Source organism: Pyrus communis, chromosome 12 (genome assembly GCF_041283825.1).
Source record: "Pyrus communis isolate YQ-2024b chromosome 12, ASM4128382v1, whole genome shotgun sequence".
NCBI lineage: Eukaryota > Viridiplantae > Streptophyta > Magnoliopsida > Rosales > Rosaceae > Pyrus > Pyrus communis.
This window is the reverse complement of record NC_142576.1, coordinates 21,736,039-21,753,500: the sequence shown is the minus strand read 5'-3', so window position 1 is coordinate 21,753,500 and position 17,462 is coordinate 21,736,039. Positions and strand designations below refer to the sequence as shown.

General features: G+C 35.0%; 1 protein-coding gene across 1 annotated transcript; it reads right to left on the bottom strand.

Annotated features, from left to right (window-relative positions):
• Positions 1-10,563: 10,563 nt before the first annotated feature.
• LOC148692494 (ubiquitin C-terminal hydrolase 13-like) lies at positions 10,564-16,306 on the bottom strand. Its single transcript, XM_088681485.1, has 20 exons — positions 16,163-16,306; positions 15,895-15,933; positions 15,692-15,811; positions 15,478-15,600; positions 15,018-15,092; positions 14,813-14,901; positions 14,627-14,735; positions 14,406-14,474; positions 14,180-14,290; positions 13,949-14,004; positions 13,660-13,837; positions 13,451-13,558; positions 13,301-13,372; positions 12,861-12,926; positions 12,593-12,658; positions 12,228-12,314; positions 12,014-12,130; positions 11,819-11,893; positions 11,593-11,679; positions 10,564-11,449 (listed from the first exon to the last, which is right to left on the bottom strand). The coding sequence occupies exons 1-20, from the start codon at positions 16,190-16,192 to the stop codon at positions 10,694-10,696; spliced, it is 2,433 nt and encodes an 810-aa protein (XP_088537611.1). The 5' UTR covers positions 16,193-16,306; the 3' UTR covers positions 10,564-10,693.
• Between the last annotated feature and the right edge of the window lie 1,156 nt (positions 16,307-17,462).

Here is a 17,462-nt window from a genome sequence, read left to right as displayed (position 1 = left end):
TGAATTGAAAGATCGAGCATCACAGACTTGAAAATTCGGGATGAAATTTCTTCCTATGTCTGGTTTATAGTTGAACATGGTGAATGTTACTATTTATTTAGTTTGGATTTGGAAACGTTATATGGCTTAATATTTTGGTTGACTTGAATTTCGTTTTGATTGTGTTGCTCTCTACGGTGAATTTGTTGAGTTTCTTTATAGGTAAACGACCTACCATTATCTACTGCGCTCTTGCTTGATTGTTTCCAAACATGAACATGCTTACCTTTGTTGCTTTTGATAATGTAAGCCACTGCTGTTATTGTGTTTGTAGTGCTTTTAGATGCTTCTTCAAAAAATGCTTTCTAAAACTTTCTGCAGCAACTATTGCTTTTGTGATCCATTGTGAAAGAAAGGACTGTAAGAGAATCCTAAAGCAAATTAAAGCATTGATCACAGGTTGGGAAAGGGGTTACCTTGCTGCCTTATGCAGTTCGGGCAAGGAAGTAAACGTTGTCGCGCGTTTGAAATTAATGAGACACCGGAGAGAAAGTGAGAGAAGCGGGTTTGGATTCGAGAATTGGTTGAAGAATGCTATTTACTTCTCTTAGGAAGCATAGTGGAGTTCCTTTCTCTTTAAGAAAAAAGTGAGAAATAGAATGGGGGAGGTATACGGCTGATAGGGATTCTGAGAAGAGAGTGGGGGAAAAAGAGGAAGAAATTTGGGCTGTTAGATGAATTTGATCTTGTATATTAATTAGGATAAAACTAATTATGAGAACGCTAAATATAAATTTTTTTTTTGAAAACATTTTAGTTAAGGGAAGCGATTTCAATACATTACATCACATTTTCTACACTCCCTTTTAATATTCACCTTTCATTTTGTGAAATCTCGTTCCTGGATTTTATTGTTATAATCTACGTATTTGTATTATTGAGATTTTATATTATTTTTCTAGAATTTATATTAATTTATTTGAATTTAGATTTTAATTAAACTAGTTACGAAGTTTGAAGTTTGGAAATTAATTATTCAAAATCCGTAGACCTTTTGAGGTCACAATTTATATTTTCGAATAGAGCTCGATCTCACGAATGCACGGGCGCAAACCGTTCATGAAATGGAGTGATAACAAAAGAGTTATTAACGTTTAGAGTTAGAGACATTTTTGTAATTTTGACCATAATCTAGAAGGTTCCAGATTTTCTGGAGCAATGAGATGTGCCACGTGTGTGGCTAGGAGGAAAGGAAAAGAAGAGAAATGAGAGAAATGGACGGGTGAGATGAAAAGGAGATGAGAGAAAATGAGAGATGGGGGGAACATATGGGCCAATCAGAGATGAGGGGGAAGAGAGGAGTGAACCAATGAGAAAAGAAAGAAAGGAGTGAAAGGAGGGATGAGATAAGGAAGGGAAAACTGGACCTTCCCTTCGACCCATGACCCTACCCGGTTTCCACAACCAATTCCAAAGGTTTTTTGTTCGTTTTTTCGGCGAACCACGTCACCTAACTACCGAGAAAACATTCCCCATTGTTCCCTCTTCCTATTACACCCCAAAATCAAAGATATTTGGCTTTGAATTGGGAAAACCGCACAGGTGGGTGTAGGCGTTCTTGCTGTCGATCCTGCAATTCTAAAACAATTTCCTTCGATCACCACCGCCTATAGCATCCTCTTGAGCCCAGGAACAAAGCCCAAACAACTTTGGGGGCGGCAGAGCTGTTTTGGAGTTGAATCAAGAACATCCAAATCAAGGGTTTCCGGCGGATCGAGGACAAATTCAAGCGTTGCCCGGCCGAATTGAAATTTGGCACAACTATGAAAGTTGTTCCTATCATTGAAATCTACTTGCCTATAAAATTTAGTAATTTTAGAGTTAGTCGGAAAATTGGGTTTCTGCTTGCTGGAAACCGCCACCTGCAGCGGTATGTGGCCAGTGGGTCGACGATGTCTTTCTAAGTTCAATTAGATGTCCTGATTTCATATTTGATATCTGTATGATGCGAATTGATCATTTGAACCTAGTTTCATCATGGTACATCACTTGATTATTATATAAATCGACGATCGGACCGTTGGATCGTCACCAAACTTTAATGCGTTATAGAACGAAATATTTGAGAATATTAGGAATTGATAGATCGGGAATCCGACGTATGGATCTTCCCGAATTAGATTTCAAAGTTTGTAAAATAAATTGTTGACCGCCACCTAATCATAGTAATTGGCGGAGATCCGACCGTCAGATTGTAATGAGATTTTAGTATGTTGTTTTATAAGCATAATATGGACCTTATGAAGTTACGAAATCTGATGTGTGGATTTTCCAAATTGAATATCGACACTTGCACCTTTACACTTCATCATCTTCTTTCGGTAACTCAGGTTGTTGATACATTCTAATCTAGACAATCATTATCCATTTTAATTTATGAACTCTTAGCTATTAAGTTTTCTTTACCATTGGTCCTACCAAGATAGAATGAAGATAGTTGCCGACTTTGTCTCCTATAAATAGCTTCCACCCTTCTCAATTTTATGCACATTAGTTATCAACCTTTTCCCCTCTTTATCATGTTGCATGCAGCCATGCAAAGTGTCAATTTATATACATCTATATACGTGTGTGTATGTATAGAGGGAGATTAGAATATAAAAGAGTGGAAGAAATATATGATGATTTCGGAGTGATCAAGGAACTTGCTTAAGTACATGGAGCTTAGCTATTTCGGTAGTGACATAGATAAATGTGGATGCAAATTTTTGCCTTCTCATTTTTTGACGAAAATGCACCTACAAAATAATAACACCGAAGATGACGCGCCCACGATGAATGCGGGGGGGAGGGGCTTTAGCTGAAGAATCTCAGATGTCAAAGTTAGAATTTGAAAGAAAAGTGTTTTGGAATTTTTTGGGAGAGAATGAACTTGCATTTTGGTGTGAAGATGGGGCTATATATAGGGGTGTGGCCAGCCTTATTTGGAGAAATAGGGACCTGCCACTTATGGTGTTATTTTGAATATAATTGCAAGATTTTATGTCAAATAATATATTGCAATTAATTTGGTAATTAATCCTAATTTGAAAAGAATAATTAGGAGTTACCTTGTGGGTGAGGATTTGATGAGAGGGTTTTGAATAAATATCATTTTGATCACCTTTGACCTTGATTAAGATGTTATTGTCTGTTGCATGTGTATGGGAATCTCGGTGTGCCTCAAGGGTAATTTTGTCTTTTCACCCAAAAGTTCACGTGTCACATTCATAATTTTCTTAATTATTTTTTTCTCCACAATAAGTACGTGGAGTTTAGCTATTCCGGTAGTGACATGGATCTTTATTTTAGCTTTGGAATCCAGGTATGGGAAATAAAGCAGACCTTTACGGAAATTGATTTTATTGAATTTCATGAAGTGTTATAATATTCTTGATATTTTTGGTTGATTAATGTGATTGGATATTAATTAGCTAATTGTTTCAATTAAGTGTTTACTTGTTATTGGTTATGGAATTATTGCTGGAATGCTATTTGTTGCGAATATACTGTGATACATGCGAAAGATGAAATGACATTATTTGTGCATCACTCATGTTGTGAGATGTAGTTGGAACTTCAATGTTGAGATTGGAATTCAGGAAATAAGGGTAATTGAAAATGATCTTTTGTGTAGTTGAATCTATTCATTGTGAAACCAGTTCCAGGTAAGCCTGGTGTGCACATTAGAATAGGTTGTCGATGTAGGTGATTTGGGCTGGAGATCAATGAATTAGATAAGATGACTAGCAAAAGGGGTTTATGAACTCGGGATATCGTATGGAGGTTAGTTTTTATAATAGAACATTCGAACCACCGCTGCAGTGGTAAAATGCATTGTATGGGACGTGCAGGTCCGCATTTTTTATTATATAAATTAACGGGTGTAGCTGAAGAGCTTGGATTGCATACAAGCATTGTTATCCATAATAATTTGATATTTGGCTATATGATTTCATGACACTTAATTTAATATTGTCAATTTACTGTGATAAGGTTATGTCCCTACTGAGCTATTGAAGCTCATCCCTCTATTGTTATGCAGGTTTATGAACTAGACATTCAAGAGGGTAGGCAGGATGAGATCGGATTAGATGTGAGAATAGAATGTTTATTCATTTATTTACTGTAAGTTGTAAAGAATTCTTGATTTGTTTAAGAATCATGAGTTATTTTTATAAGAGGAATTTATTTTCCAATCCGTTTCTATTTTCTTTTATTTATTGAGCTTTTAACTCACGTTTCCGATTCATGTTCGAGTTTTTATTACCGGCCCCGGGTTTGGGATGTGACAACCATTTTTGCAGAATCAGTTCAACCCATCATCGATCATTTTTGCAAAATCAGTTTATATATTTTGAACAAAATTACATGCAAGTCATTAGTCCAACCCATCGACCATTTTTGCAGAATCAGTGTCAAATATATGTATAATTAGTTTGTATACTTTTTAGTAGATTCAGTTTGTATAGTTTTAGTATAATCAAAACTTTCAAAAAAATTACATGCATGCCATCAATCCAACCCTTCATCGACCATTTTTTACAGCATCAATTTCAAATATATGTAAAATTAGTTTTTTTTTATTTTTATTTTTTTATATATTTTTAGTAGAACCGATTTCACATTTGGTCATTCACTTAACCTCACTTAAGAGTTTGACTCCTATCTAACCTTTTTTTAATTGGAAATCTAGCTTTGTTTTATTGGAAAGTCATTCACTTAACCTCACTTAAGAGTTCAACTCCTATCAAACTTTTTTTAATTGGAATTCTAACTTTTTTTTTTTATTGGAAATCCAATCATGTTCTCTCTAAAATAAATCAAAAATAATAAATCAAAAGCATATGTAGCTTTTCGTCTTCTTCCCCAATATTCTTTACAGCTTGCCGTTCAATATCATGTATTGAATGATGGTGTACAATATCATCATCCGTTCACCATCTGCCTCCATCATCACTGCCATGTCCAAAGCTACCTGATGTAACTGCAATAATCGAGTTGAAATAAACAGAGCTCTTATACTTCCAGGCCTTGCAGATTGACCTGTAAACGGGTCGGGTTTATTGGGTTTGGATCAGGTTGAACCCGACCCGTTAAGTTAACAGCTCACCCGAACCTGACCTGTTAAGCTAACGGGTCATCCGTTTCACCCGTTAACAATTATTATTATCATTATTTTTTTTGCATAGAGTTTATTTTTTGTTGTTAAGGCTTGACTGAAATTACTAAAACATCCTCAACTAACGGGTGCTAACGGGTCTAACAGGTTGACCCAAAATGACCCGTTATTTAACGGGTTGTTAACGGGTTCACCTGTTAGCGACCCGACCCGTTAAGCATCTATTCAAATACTAATATTAACAAGTCGGGTTAACGGGTCGGGTCCAAAATGTCAGGTCTACTTGTAGACCAACGGGTGGGCATTTCACAGATCCGGTGGTGATGATGTTAGCGGTATAATTGCAATATGTGAAATGTACCTTGTTTTATATAAATGAATTGTTATTGGTATTTCAAATTTCTCATTCTACACTCCAAACTTTCTATATTTAGAAAGAAAAATACATTTGTGAAGAGTGTAGAATAAGATTTTTGGAGTGCCAATAACACTTCTTTTATATAAAATGCACCCATTTTTTTTATATAAATTCAGTCAATCTTTTTCCTAATCCTTTATATCAACTTATATGGGATGCATTATATTTCATTGATTTAAGAATGTATCTATGTCAAGTTTAATAGAAGAAATTTAATAATGTTATTATGCAAAATATCTTCTTCTTTTTTTTTTTTTTTTTTTAAATGTACCCATGTTTTGGTACAATAATTTTTTTTGTTAGTTTTGATGAACGTACCCATGTGTGTGTACACTCACACGCACAATATATTGGAGAATATAATTTATCTTTAATGTTTTTGATCCCATAAATTATGGGTTTTCTTTAAAATCTCATCAATATAAATAACTACAAATTTCATTTTTAATTTAAAAATATAATAACCTACATAGAAATACATTATTACATTAATATCAGGGATTTGGATAAAAAACTGAAAATCACAAAGGTTTTAGTCAAATAACATTGGTAGTTAGGGACCGCATCCAAAGTCTCTTGTTTAAAAAGTGTTGTCTCAATATAAAATTAAATATTAATAATATACTCTATTTGTAATTTTTCCTATGTAGTATAGTAAGTGAAAAATTGAGAAAAATGACATTATTGAAATTCTAAAGAGAATTTGACAATGGTTCTTCTCTTAATTATAGTATAAATGGATATGTAATCTACTTCGAATTTTCATCCATAATTTTATTAAATTTGATCACACAACATGCACAATCTAACTTTAAACTTAGTCTAGTAAGACATCTCCTTCAAAAGTTGGAATAAATCACAAGTATTTTTCTTTTTGAAAAACGACAGTGTTGGGTTAGATAGTTAAATATTAAGAGAAGGGAATCGGTGTAAGAAAAAACCTCCTCATGTGAAATCACGTCCCAAATTTTGTATCCGGACCTGAAATCTACACCAAATCATAGTTAAACTTATAAAAAAAAATGTGGTATGCAAAAGGATATATATTTTTGCCAATCACTTGATAATCAAATATTTTAAATGAAAAAGAAAAATTGTTCATCTTGTTGTAAATAGCGTGTCTATTTAGGAATGTGATAGTGTAAATTTAAAGTAGAATCACAATAGAATTTGGATATCAAATTCTCATAGGCTTTGTATTACCTGTAAGACAAAAAGGTTCATCATGATTAGTATAAATAGAAGGTATTGCTAAGGAAACTAACTTTTTGGACCAAATTTTGTAAACCATATGACTTAGCTATTGATGATTAAATTATTACTTAAGTGTTAATTAACGTAAACGTGCTTATTTTCTATTGGTGACATATCACATGATTTGCAAATCCGGTTTAAAAAGTTAGTCTACGTACATCAATAAAGGCACTAGGTATGAGGAATTACACACATAATACCTCACGCCCTTCTCTCTATATGTCTAGTTTTGCCGTACTCTCTATACTCTCCCTGAATCATTAGTTTTACAACACATTATCAGCACGAATAGCTGTGATGCTAAGCTAAGGGCATACAGTACTAGGGTTTGTTCAGAAGTTGCTGAATGCAGTGGTGAAGCCAGGATTTGCCGAGGAGAGGGGCGAAATTCAAAAGAGTGCAAGGTTCAATCGAAGCAATTGCTTTCACATTTGAGAGGGCAAAGTTTTGAGTCAATATTCATAGCACAAAATAATCTTTCCACTAAAGCGGTTGTAAGCAATAATATCAAAGCCAATGTAAGAAGCTTAAATGGACTAGGATTAGATCCTAAAATATGTTAGGCACTAGTCAAATAACGGACTATGACCTAGCAGGCCTAGGCAAGATCTAAGCAGGAGCCTAGATGAATTTAAATTATCGTAAAATAAGCATTAAACAATGTTTACATTGTTTTTAAAAAATAATACAATATTTATAGATAATGTGAGAGTTTAAGAAAAGGGGCTTTTAGATCTAGGTCCAAAAACATAGATGGTTTTTTGGAGTGAGTCCAATTACCTAATTATATGTATTTATTTTTTTTAATGCTCATTTTATATTTTCTAAAAATATTAAAAATCAATTAAAATCTTCTAATATTATGCATTTTCAACCCCAAAAAAATATAATTAATATCTTATAACAAAAGATATATATATATATATATATATATATTGACATAAATCTATATGCAAATCATTATACCCTAACTCAAGTAACAAATATATGAATGTATATCATACCTATAAGTAAGATATGAAACATAACTAAAAGGTAGAAAAAAATTGTATATCTACAAGCAAAACACATGAATCTTACTTGATTATAAAAAAGAATCTGTCATATAGGTAGATAAATATTATTAACCTGTAATATAGGTTTATAAAAATAAAAAATAAAATCTATAAATGGGGTTTAAAACGGGATAAAGAACAAGAAAGAACAAAAAAAAAAAATAATCAAAGAGATAATTAGGAAGAAATTTGATTTTATAATAAATCTTATCATTGAAGAGATAATTATTGAAAATAAAATAACAAGATTTAAGGAATTGGACTTATTTTAATAAATTGGACTATTCCTACTATTGACTCAAAAAATTGGACATATATCAAATTTCTCCTTAAGAAAAATACGGTGGGAGTCTCAAAAGAGAAAATAAAAATACATACAAGAATAAAAAATTGAAAAAAAAGGAGAGAAATAGGTTAATAAGGAAAATACTTGGTACTGCCTAGGTAGTACCCATTTTTCACTGACTACAATGTGGCTCAATAAAGTTAAAACATGTGTCCTACTCCTCGCCCTCACGTAGCTTCGCCATTGGCTGAATGCCCATTGTTCCGACTGTCCTTGTAAAAACTAATAGACGGAAAAATTTGACAAAAAAAGTTAACTACATGTTTCTTGGTTAAAAAAAAAAAAGAAAAAGAAAAAAAAAAGGACTTATTTCTAGCAATGGCTTCACTAAATCTAAGGGATGGAAGAATTGAGAGATCATTTCCAATTCTATGACATTGATCATTGTTCCAATGGGGAGGCTAATGGGAATAAAATTATATCTAGTTATTAGCTAATTTTGTAATTTATTTGCTTATTGTTAATGTCCTTAAAGACATCCGATAAAATTAAAACAATATTCTCATTTTTAAAACAATTATGATTAATTAGTACATTAATTTAGACAGTTGTTGGAGGTTTAAAAAAAAAAAAAAAAAAAAAAAAAAACAAGTATGATTAATTAGTACATCAATTTAGACAGTTGTTGGAGGTTTTTTTTTTTTTTTTTTTTTTTTTAATTTTTTTTTATCTACATTAAACCGGTGTGAGAGTGGACCTTGTCAAATTATATATAGACTAAAAGAGAAAATGAACTGGAACACTGTTCATAAGCACAGTGTTCTTCCAATTTTACCCATACTTGATTTGTTTAATTTCATTTCTGCCAGGTTTACACATGATGGACGCGTGTTCTCTCTCAAATTTCTCGAGCTCTCTCTCGAAGGTTCAGTAAACCTTTCCATTTCCCTCCAGTGCAAATCTCTCCAATCAGAACCCACGAACGACAAACACAAATCCACTGAATGTCTTCCTTCTCTCTTCCTCTCGCTCGCCTTGCTGCTTTTCTAATCTTTGCTTACAAAGAGTTGATGACTAGGCAGTGATTTCTATTGAACACCAGTTATTTGCACCTCTTTTCCCTCCTTCCATGTGGTGCTTTTGACTCTATGTAGTAATGATTTACAAGATAAAATTGTCGAATTTTTTTCTTCCATTGTGTTTCCTTCTTCAAAAATTAAGATAGAAAGGGAATGCTATGACAATTTGAGGTTTTTGTTTTGATATTCATGTGTGTACTTTAGCGGGTACAAAAAACGAGATTTGGTTTGCAGATATAGTCATTAGTAATGCTTTTATGGTTTTCTTTAATGTGGAGAAAATTGGGATTCCATTTAAAAGATTTTATTGCTCGTTTGGTTAGGGAGTACTTACAGGAACTTCTTTTTCTTTATCAGACACTAGAAGAATAGTGCAAGTGAATGAACTTATGAGGACTAGTTTATAGATGGATGGCTTCCTAATATGTATGACTACCATGTTTAGTGTTCCTGTCGATTTGTCATTAATCCATTCATGGTAAATCAATTTGAAATGTCATTAATCTCCTGCAACCTATTGATTTGTCCATTTTACTGTTCAGGTTTGTCAAAAACTTGCTCAAACAGTGGACTGTCAGTGTGATTTGGGCTGGTTGTAAATAGTATCATCTCTTTTGTAAATAACACTTTAAATTCATCCCTTTCAGTCTAAACATATTATATGTAAAATAATATCATCTTAAAACAGTCATAAAATCCGCGGCATTGCGCGGGGGCTCAATTGCTAGTTAATTCCTACTTTTTTTTTCAGATCACATTGGGTGGGCCAATTTTTTGCTTACATGGACACAATTTTGAATTCACCTTGAGCATTTTTTATTTCCATATATCTATTTGGATTATGAAATGACATAATTAATACATGATGAAAAGGTTATAGCTGAATCATTTGGTGTCGCGTTTGATTGTTATTGGAGTTGGCGAAACAAGTGCCATTAACCAACAAAAATAGTAACCCTATTGAGTGAGCGACTGGTTTTGGTACAAAATCCTATCATGACGGACACGAGATCCACCTGATAGTCATAACGACTTGATTGCAAGAGCAGAGCTCGACCACAAACGTTGGTTTTTGCTTCATCAATTTATAAAATCTTGAACTTTTGACATCCAAGTCTGGCTTGCATACTCTGCCAATTCCTTCTACCATGAGGTTGATCGGCCGCTGCTACTCCGCAAGAAAGAGTTGATTAGACAAATTCTGGTTGTTAAACAAAGGTCCGTTTTTAGCAGGGTGCAGATTAAGCCAAAACACAATTTTTTTTTCGGAGTTAACCAAACGAGGAGAGGTAGGAGCGTAACGAAAATACTCATCAGCACAGTCACCTTGCTTCCCACTCAAACTCGAGCAATGTAACGAAACAAGCTAGCTGAATTTTGCACGACTTGTTCACTTCTTTGCATGTTCATACAAACTTTTGAGCCGCGAATGGCCGGGCTTATTCACAAAAGCAAATATTTCTAAAACTTAAAGTACTTCTTGAGCACATCTTGTAGGACGGCCCAGATTCCAACAGAGCCACAATTTTGTAATGTCAAGGTAGCCTGCCTCACGACCAAGTATTCAGATTTTAAAGAGCTATCTGCAAACCTCTGCTTAAGAGGTTCCATTTCATCCACGGCAGTTTCTAGATTCGCCATTGCCTCAGCTCGTTCCGTCTTTACTTGCGCCAGTTGGGCATTAACTCGGGCCAGTTCAGCCTCAAGTTCTGTAACCTCGGCATCATAATTGGCCACAATGTCTTTTCTCTCTTGGCATATCTGCATGGCCAGTCCCATTTTAGCTTTTATCTCTTCGTGTTCGACTGGAAAATGTTCAGCTTGGGCAAGCTCTTTTACTGCAGCCACGTACTTCGGCATTTCACCCTCCAAAGACGAAAGAAGATCCTTGAACATGGAAGTGATCGTTGAATGGATCATCCCTTGTTCAGTCACGAGTTTCAAGGCTGCTTTGAACTCCTCATATGCCCCATTCATGCTGAGAGTGTCTAGGCTGCTCCTTGCATAGCGGCTCACAGTGTCTAATGCAGCCAAAGCCTCTACTGATGGTTCTCGGGCTGAAGTGGACTTCAATAGATCCTCTGCAGCAGAAAGTCTTCTCAGAGTTCGATCAACTGCTGGAGAAGCAGGGCCATCCAGGTCATCATTTTGCATTTCTCTGCTTGCTGTAACATGGCCAACATTAGACGCCATGGACTCTAAGGTTTCTTGGGCAGCCTGCATCAGAGTCCAGAGATCAGTACGAAGATTAAATTTAAAAAAAATGAATGTGGGCTTGGTCGGATTCTTACGTCTTCTTGTGGAGTTGGCTCTGCCTGGCAAATAGAGGTTGGAAAAACAATATTTACAGCAGCACTTACTTGATTTGCTGCGTGAGCCCTCTTAGGAGCTTTATCAGAGTGCTCCAACCCAAGGTACTGCTCCCATGCACCATAAACATCTCTTCTCTGAAGAAAACAAAATTTCAAATGTTGGAAGTTAAAAAAGAAATCCACCTAGGCAATACCCATAAACATGGTTTAGATTGGCCTGCATACATAATATAAAAGAAAGAGGGACATGAGTTGCGATAGACCGTAGATACACCTGAAATCGTCTGGAAACAATATCAGAATCCTGTAGGTACTCTGGACGACCAAGTGACAAGAATGCAAACTTCCACTGCACAACAAATGGGGAAATCGACAAGGAAGCAAAATAAAGGATCATTTATACTAGCGAAGGAACACTCTTTTCCTCTAGTGACCCCATCCCAATGAATATAAGGCATGGGTCAAGTACCTTTGAGAACTCCTCATCCGGGACTTGCAATTTCTTTTGTATCCTTATTTTAACTTCAGCTAAAGTTTCCCCTCCATGGATAACCAAGACGAAAGGTTTCCCAAAATTTTTTACTTGCTGTAAAATGTACAAATAATAAGAATATAAGACTGATTCGAAAAATAAACAGTATTTGGGTGAAACCTCTAACAGTAGTCAAATAGTTTACTTCTACCGTCTGCTTCAATACAGTGACTTTCGTGAAGTGGCAAGCATGAATCAAGATATCATCGAGACCCAAGTTTTTCTCTTCTTCTGGAATCTGATACACAAGAAAGAAAATAAAAAAGACGGCTGCATGAAGAACAGAGGTACAATATGAATCCAATTCAATCCTGTACAATAGAAGGGATGTTAATCCAGAACTGGAAAACAAAAAAACAACAACTAAGCCTTATACACTAAGCGGGGTCGGCTGGGAAAGGGAAAACAAACAAAATTACAAATCTTGCCCATAAAACTTTATAATTTTTTTTCAACAGAATAAAACTAGAAACTCTTCAAAATAAAACTAAATAAAGAAGAGGCAAAAGGACTTGCCTCCTCTCCACGAATAGTCCAGTACTGGTCATTAATATTCTCAAATTTCTCACTGTTTGGGAAGATCTGAAATAGAACACAAGGAATTATGAGTGCTACATCAGTCCTATACAGTAGAAGGGATTCCGATACAATAAGATCCTTATGGAAAATATGCAAAAGCATCATGATTCCAATCAGCATCACAAATGGGCCAGGCTACAATCACTTAAGACCAGAAAAAAAATAGTTAACATGCTGATACATCAGACATACCAGTGGTAATTACCTTGTAGATCTTGTGATCGAAAATCTCAAGCAGTCGGAGTTCTGCATTTGGATGAGACAGCTCTACCTGTTTGAGGTACACCATAATTTGAGAAACATCTGTTATAAGAAACTGTTTAAGAGGGTGGTGGTAACAATTTCTACCAATTTTGTCAAGTTATGATCACCACTGTAAGTTGAGTGTATCCATTATTGGCAACTATAAAAGACAGAAAGTACAAAAACCAGTAGAAGGGAGGGAAAAGACTAGTTTTCAATTAAAGGTCACATATTTTTACAAGCTCTGCAGTGCTAAAGTAATGTATCATAGCATCATTAGCATTCCTGAACAGACAATGAAAAACTAAAAACACACAGAGGACTTCTCATACGATTGGCAGAAACTTTTAGATGGGAAGTGATGGATAATACATGGAATGCATAGATAGAGAGAAACTTCACCTTCGTTTTAAGTACATTAATCACATCCCCAGCAGTGCTCTGTTTGGGCAATATAATACTGTAAATCCCCACCTGTAAACAAACTACACAAGATTATGATGTGCACAATCGTCCATAAGCATAAGATGCCGACCAAATATTCACACGGACCTCATCTTTTGTAGCATGATGAAAAGCAATTTTTAGAGTTTTTAGGCTTAGCCTTTCCAATTCTGGCAGGGGAATGTCCAAGACTTCATAGTACAAAATATCAGAGCTCTATATAAGGAAAAGCATAATTAGCACCCCGGGCCACGAAACAGGACGCTTACGAGAGTGAGAGTAAAACAACATAGGAAGCTCAGTACGATGCCACTTACTTGGTTGTAATGAGTTAACATTTCTGTTAAATGCTCTACTCCCTGATATTTTATTGGTTCGGGCTTAGGTTGTTGAGAATAGCAGTTATGTGCAGTGAGTCTGATTTTGGTGGGATTCTCCAAACCAATGTGGTGAGCTAATTTCTCCACCACATCATCATAAGTGTGTAGCTTTGACCTAGAAAACAACAAAGGAAAAAAAAAAAAAAAAAACAGTTACAGCATTAGCACCAAATAATAAAACAAAGATGGACAGTCCAACTATGAGGGACAATGATTAAGTACTAACAATTCCAAACAAAAATCCTCCTCCATCGGTTTCTCCAAAGAATGGAAATGAACAACCTGTATAGCATCAAATCATTCAATATCGTTAGGTTTAACACTTAATACAATTAAAAAAAAAAAAAAAAAAAAGACACTGACAACAAAGTAAAAGGAGGTGAAAAACCACTAATGGAACAATGAAATCTAATTTCAACTAAAACAAAAAAAGAAAAAAAAAATCCGCAGCCTGTACCCGGCGATTGAGCACATAGTCCAAAAATGAAGGAACATCAGGGTATTTACATCCTTCGTCTATTTCAAGCGGAGTAGATTTCTGAAAGCATATAATGTCCCCATCTCCAATCTGGAAAAACAAAGCAACAGATTAACCACCCACAAACCTATAAAAGCGTAAAACTTAAATCTTATAGCAGACACGTCTTTACAACATGCCAAGCATGCAATATAGCAACAATTACCAGGCTCGACCGAAACGAGAACATCTTATCAAGGTGTCCGCACATGACAACAGGCTCAAACCTTACTTCCTGAATGTAGGACAAACACATACATTAGTTTTTGTATAAGAATGGTACAGCGAAGCATGCATCAAATTATGAAGTTACATATACATTCTACATGTACGTATATATATTAAGTTAAAGACACAGCTGATGCTACAAAATTAATGTGAAACAACCTCATAAATTTCAAGTTCTTCATCAAGGGGAAAACCAGCAAATTGATTCAACTTTGCTAAAATATCTACTGGCTTTGAAGAACTCTTCACGAAAAGCCTGCCAACATAACTGGAAACAGAAAAGAAACTTAAATCAGCAAACATGAGTCAAAAGAGAACTATTCGGCTGAGCAGAAAGAGCCACACCGTAGTTCTTGTTTCTCAGGTTCATAAAGCTTTAAAAAAAGGAGGATATCTTCATTGGTTTTTTCAGGAGGAGGAATAGGACGTAGATTCTGGAGAGTTTATACAAGCAAGAAAATGTAAGAAATGATGTCTTTCATAAAGCAATTGGAACCACAATAAGCCTCAAAACACAGGTCATAACAAGAATCTAGTAAGACTGGATTACCGGCCCAAATTCTACTTCCAAAAACAACTTTAGCTCCTTGTGCATTTTATTTGATACCTCTCCACATTGTCCAACCTGTAAAACACAAGGGGTCATCATTAGCTCTTCTTGGCACCAATGTACAGCTTAAACACTATCAGTCATTTCAAAATCTGAGAGAAAATGTTTATCACCACCCATCAACCTTTTTTGTACTATAATAACTTCATTTAAAATGCCTCTTCCAACACTGGAAGCATAATGAGCATCGGAATATGCATTAAGAACTTTTTAAAATCCAATTTTGCAAGAGAAATTGGCAGTTATAAGTTATAACCGTACATCATTAGTTCATAAACTTGAAAACTTCAGAGTCGGACGCAGCAAAGCAAAAATTCAGACAAAATGAGAATTATGAATTACAAAGGAACAAGGAGCAGTGCCTCCGAGTTTAAGGGGGCTTAATCAGTGAAGTACATACTGATTGTGATTCTTCCCCAGGTGTCAATGGTCGATGGGGGCGACAGGTGTGGTTTTGTCTCTTGGCCCAAATCCAGAAACGCTGAAACCGCACAGGTATGCCAAACTCTTTTGCAACCTCCTCCTGTTAGCCATTTCCAAATTAGAAATTCTAATAATTAATAAAACAGAATTCATAATTGTTTGCCCTCAAAAGTTAGGCTGTACCAGTGTACCTTGAAAAGATTAAAGGGCATTTGTTCGTGAATACGGAATTTACGAACTTTGTCATGATCAACAAGGTCAAAATATATATCCCTTCCAATTTGTTCTGCCAGGTCCTCATCTCGAACAACCTAAACATACCACTAAACACCGAATGACTGTACTAGCTCATCCGAACAAGCTATGGTGAAAACAGGATACTAGAAAGCTTTACCTTTATAATAGTGTAGTGGAGTGCTTCGTCCTCTTGCTGCTGGAAAGACGAACAGAATCAGAGCTCTGAAACCTAACTCTAACCCAGTAACCCTAATCTACTGAATCATAACCCTAGCAAATCAACTACTGTAAACAGGTGAATTTTCAAAATTCGCAGGCTTGAAAATGCCGGGTAGAACAAGGAACCCTGGGCGATCAAAAACGAAGAATGAAGCAGAAATTTTATGAAAAAACGAGACAGAAAAAGTAGAGGAGTCGGTACGTACATCTGACGTTGCAGGAGTATTGATCGCCATTGCTGTCGAGCAGTAAGCAGTCGTATCAGTGGAGCTGAGAGACGAGTGAAACAGTGAAAGAGAAGAACAGCGAGAGAAGGAGTGTTAGAGGAGTCCTTGTCAAAATCAACTGTATTAGGATTTGACGTTGTAATCTCGTTATGAAGTTTATCTCTGACTCTTAGAATGAGATACTTACTTGTAATCCAAGTATACGCATTGTATAAATATAAGCATTTGTATTTTTAGCATCCCTCACTCTTAGGGCTGGTTTGGAATTGCTGTGTTTTGAAAAAAAGTTACTTCTGGTGTGCTGTGAGAATAAGCAGCTGTGAAATAAAACAGCAGAGTGTTTGGTAAACATTTTTGTAAAAGTGCTTTTGAAAAAAAAAAAAAAAAACAGTATTATAGCGTTTGGTAAACTTTTAAGTAAAACAGATGTGAAAAAGCCGGTTTTTCAAAGCTAGGTTTTGCAGTTTCTTGTTTTTGGCTTTTTTTCACCCAAAAGTGTGAAAAAAAGCTGAACCTGAATGTTTACCAAACACAAAAACAGCTCCCAGCTTTTTTTGATACCAGCTTTTTTCAGAATCACCTCAATACCAAACCAGGCCTTAATATAGATAATATTGTTTGTTTAAAAAAAAAAAACAATCATTTAACAACTAATTGAATCACATTATTATGCGCGTTTGAAAGACCTTTTGTATAACCGGCACTACCCGACTCTTAAAATGTTTTGAACATGTTTAAAAATAGAGAAAATAATATTTAATAAACAACTGATTGAATTACATTATTGTAGCTTATTGTGAGGTACTAATTAAAAAAAAAACTGTACAAAAAAAATTAAATATTAAAAAACACTATTTATATGACAAAAATACCCCTACATTATTTCGGTTCCTTTTGAACTTTTTTATTTGGGGGGCAATTTTGTCCCAAATTTTTTGATAAAGCCCGTGACCCCAAAAGGTTAGGTACTAATTAAAAAAAAATTGTACATAAATAATTAATTATTAAAAAAACACTGTTTATATGACAAAATACTCTTACATTATTTGATGCATTATTTTGTATTACTTTTGTACTTTTTCGTTTGGGGGCATTTTTATCCAAATATTTTTGGTGAAGCCCATGACCCTTAAAGGGGTTGTTGGCTTTGTATATAAAGATATGCATTTTATATGGTATCATGGTGCCCCACTCTACAACATCTTCTTTCCATGGCCTCCGCAACCGCTTCGTCCTCATCCTCTGTTCTGTTTCTCTCTATTGGACCAATGTGTCAACT

Bases quoted from the DNA above. Each gene is read 5' to 3' on its own strand.
- LOC148692494 (XM_088681485.1), bottom strand. From the start codon at position 16,192: ATGGCGATCAATACTCCTGCAACGTCAGAT. The intron at 14,902-15,017 runs GTAATCCAGTCT...TAAACTCTCCAG, and splicing joins TGGAAGTAGAATTTGGGCCG to AATCTACGTCCTATTCCTCC. The intron at 11,450-11,592 runs GTAAGTGCTGCT...ACTCTGATGCAG, and splicing joins GGGCTCACGCAGCAAATCAA to GCTGCCCAAGAAACCTTAGA.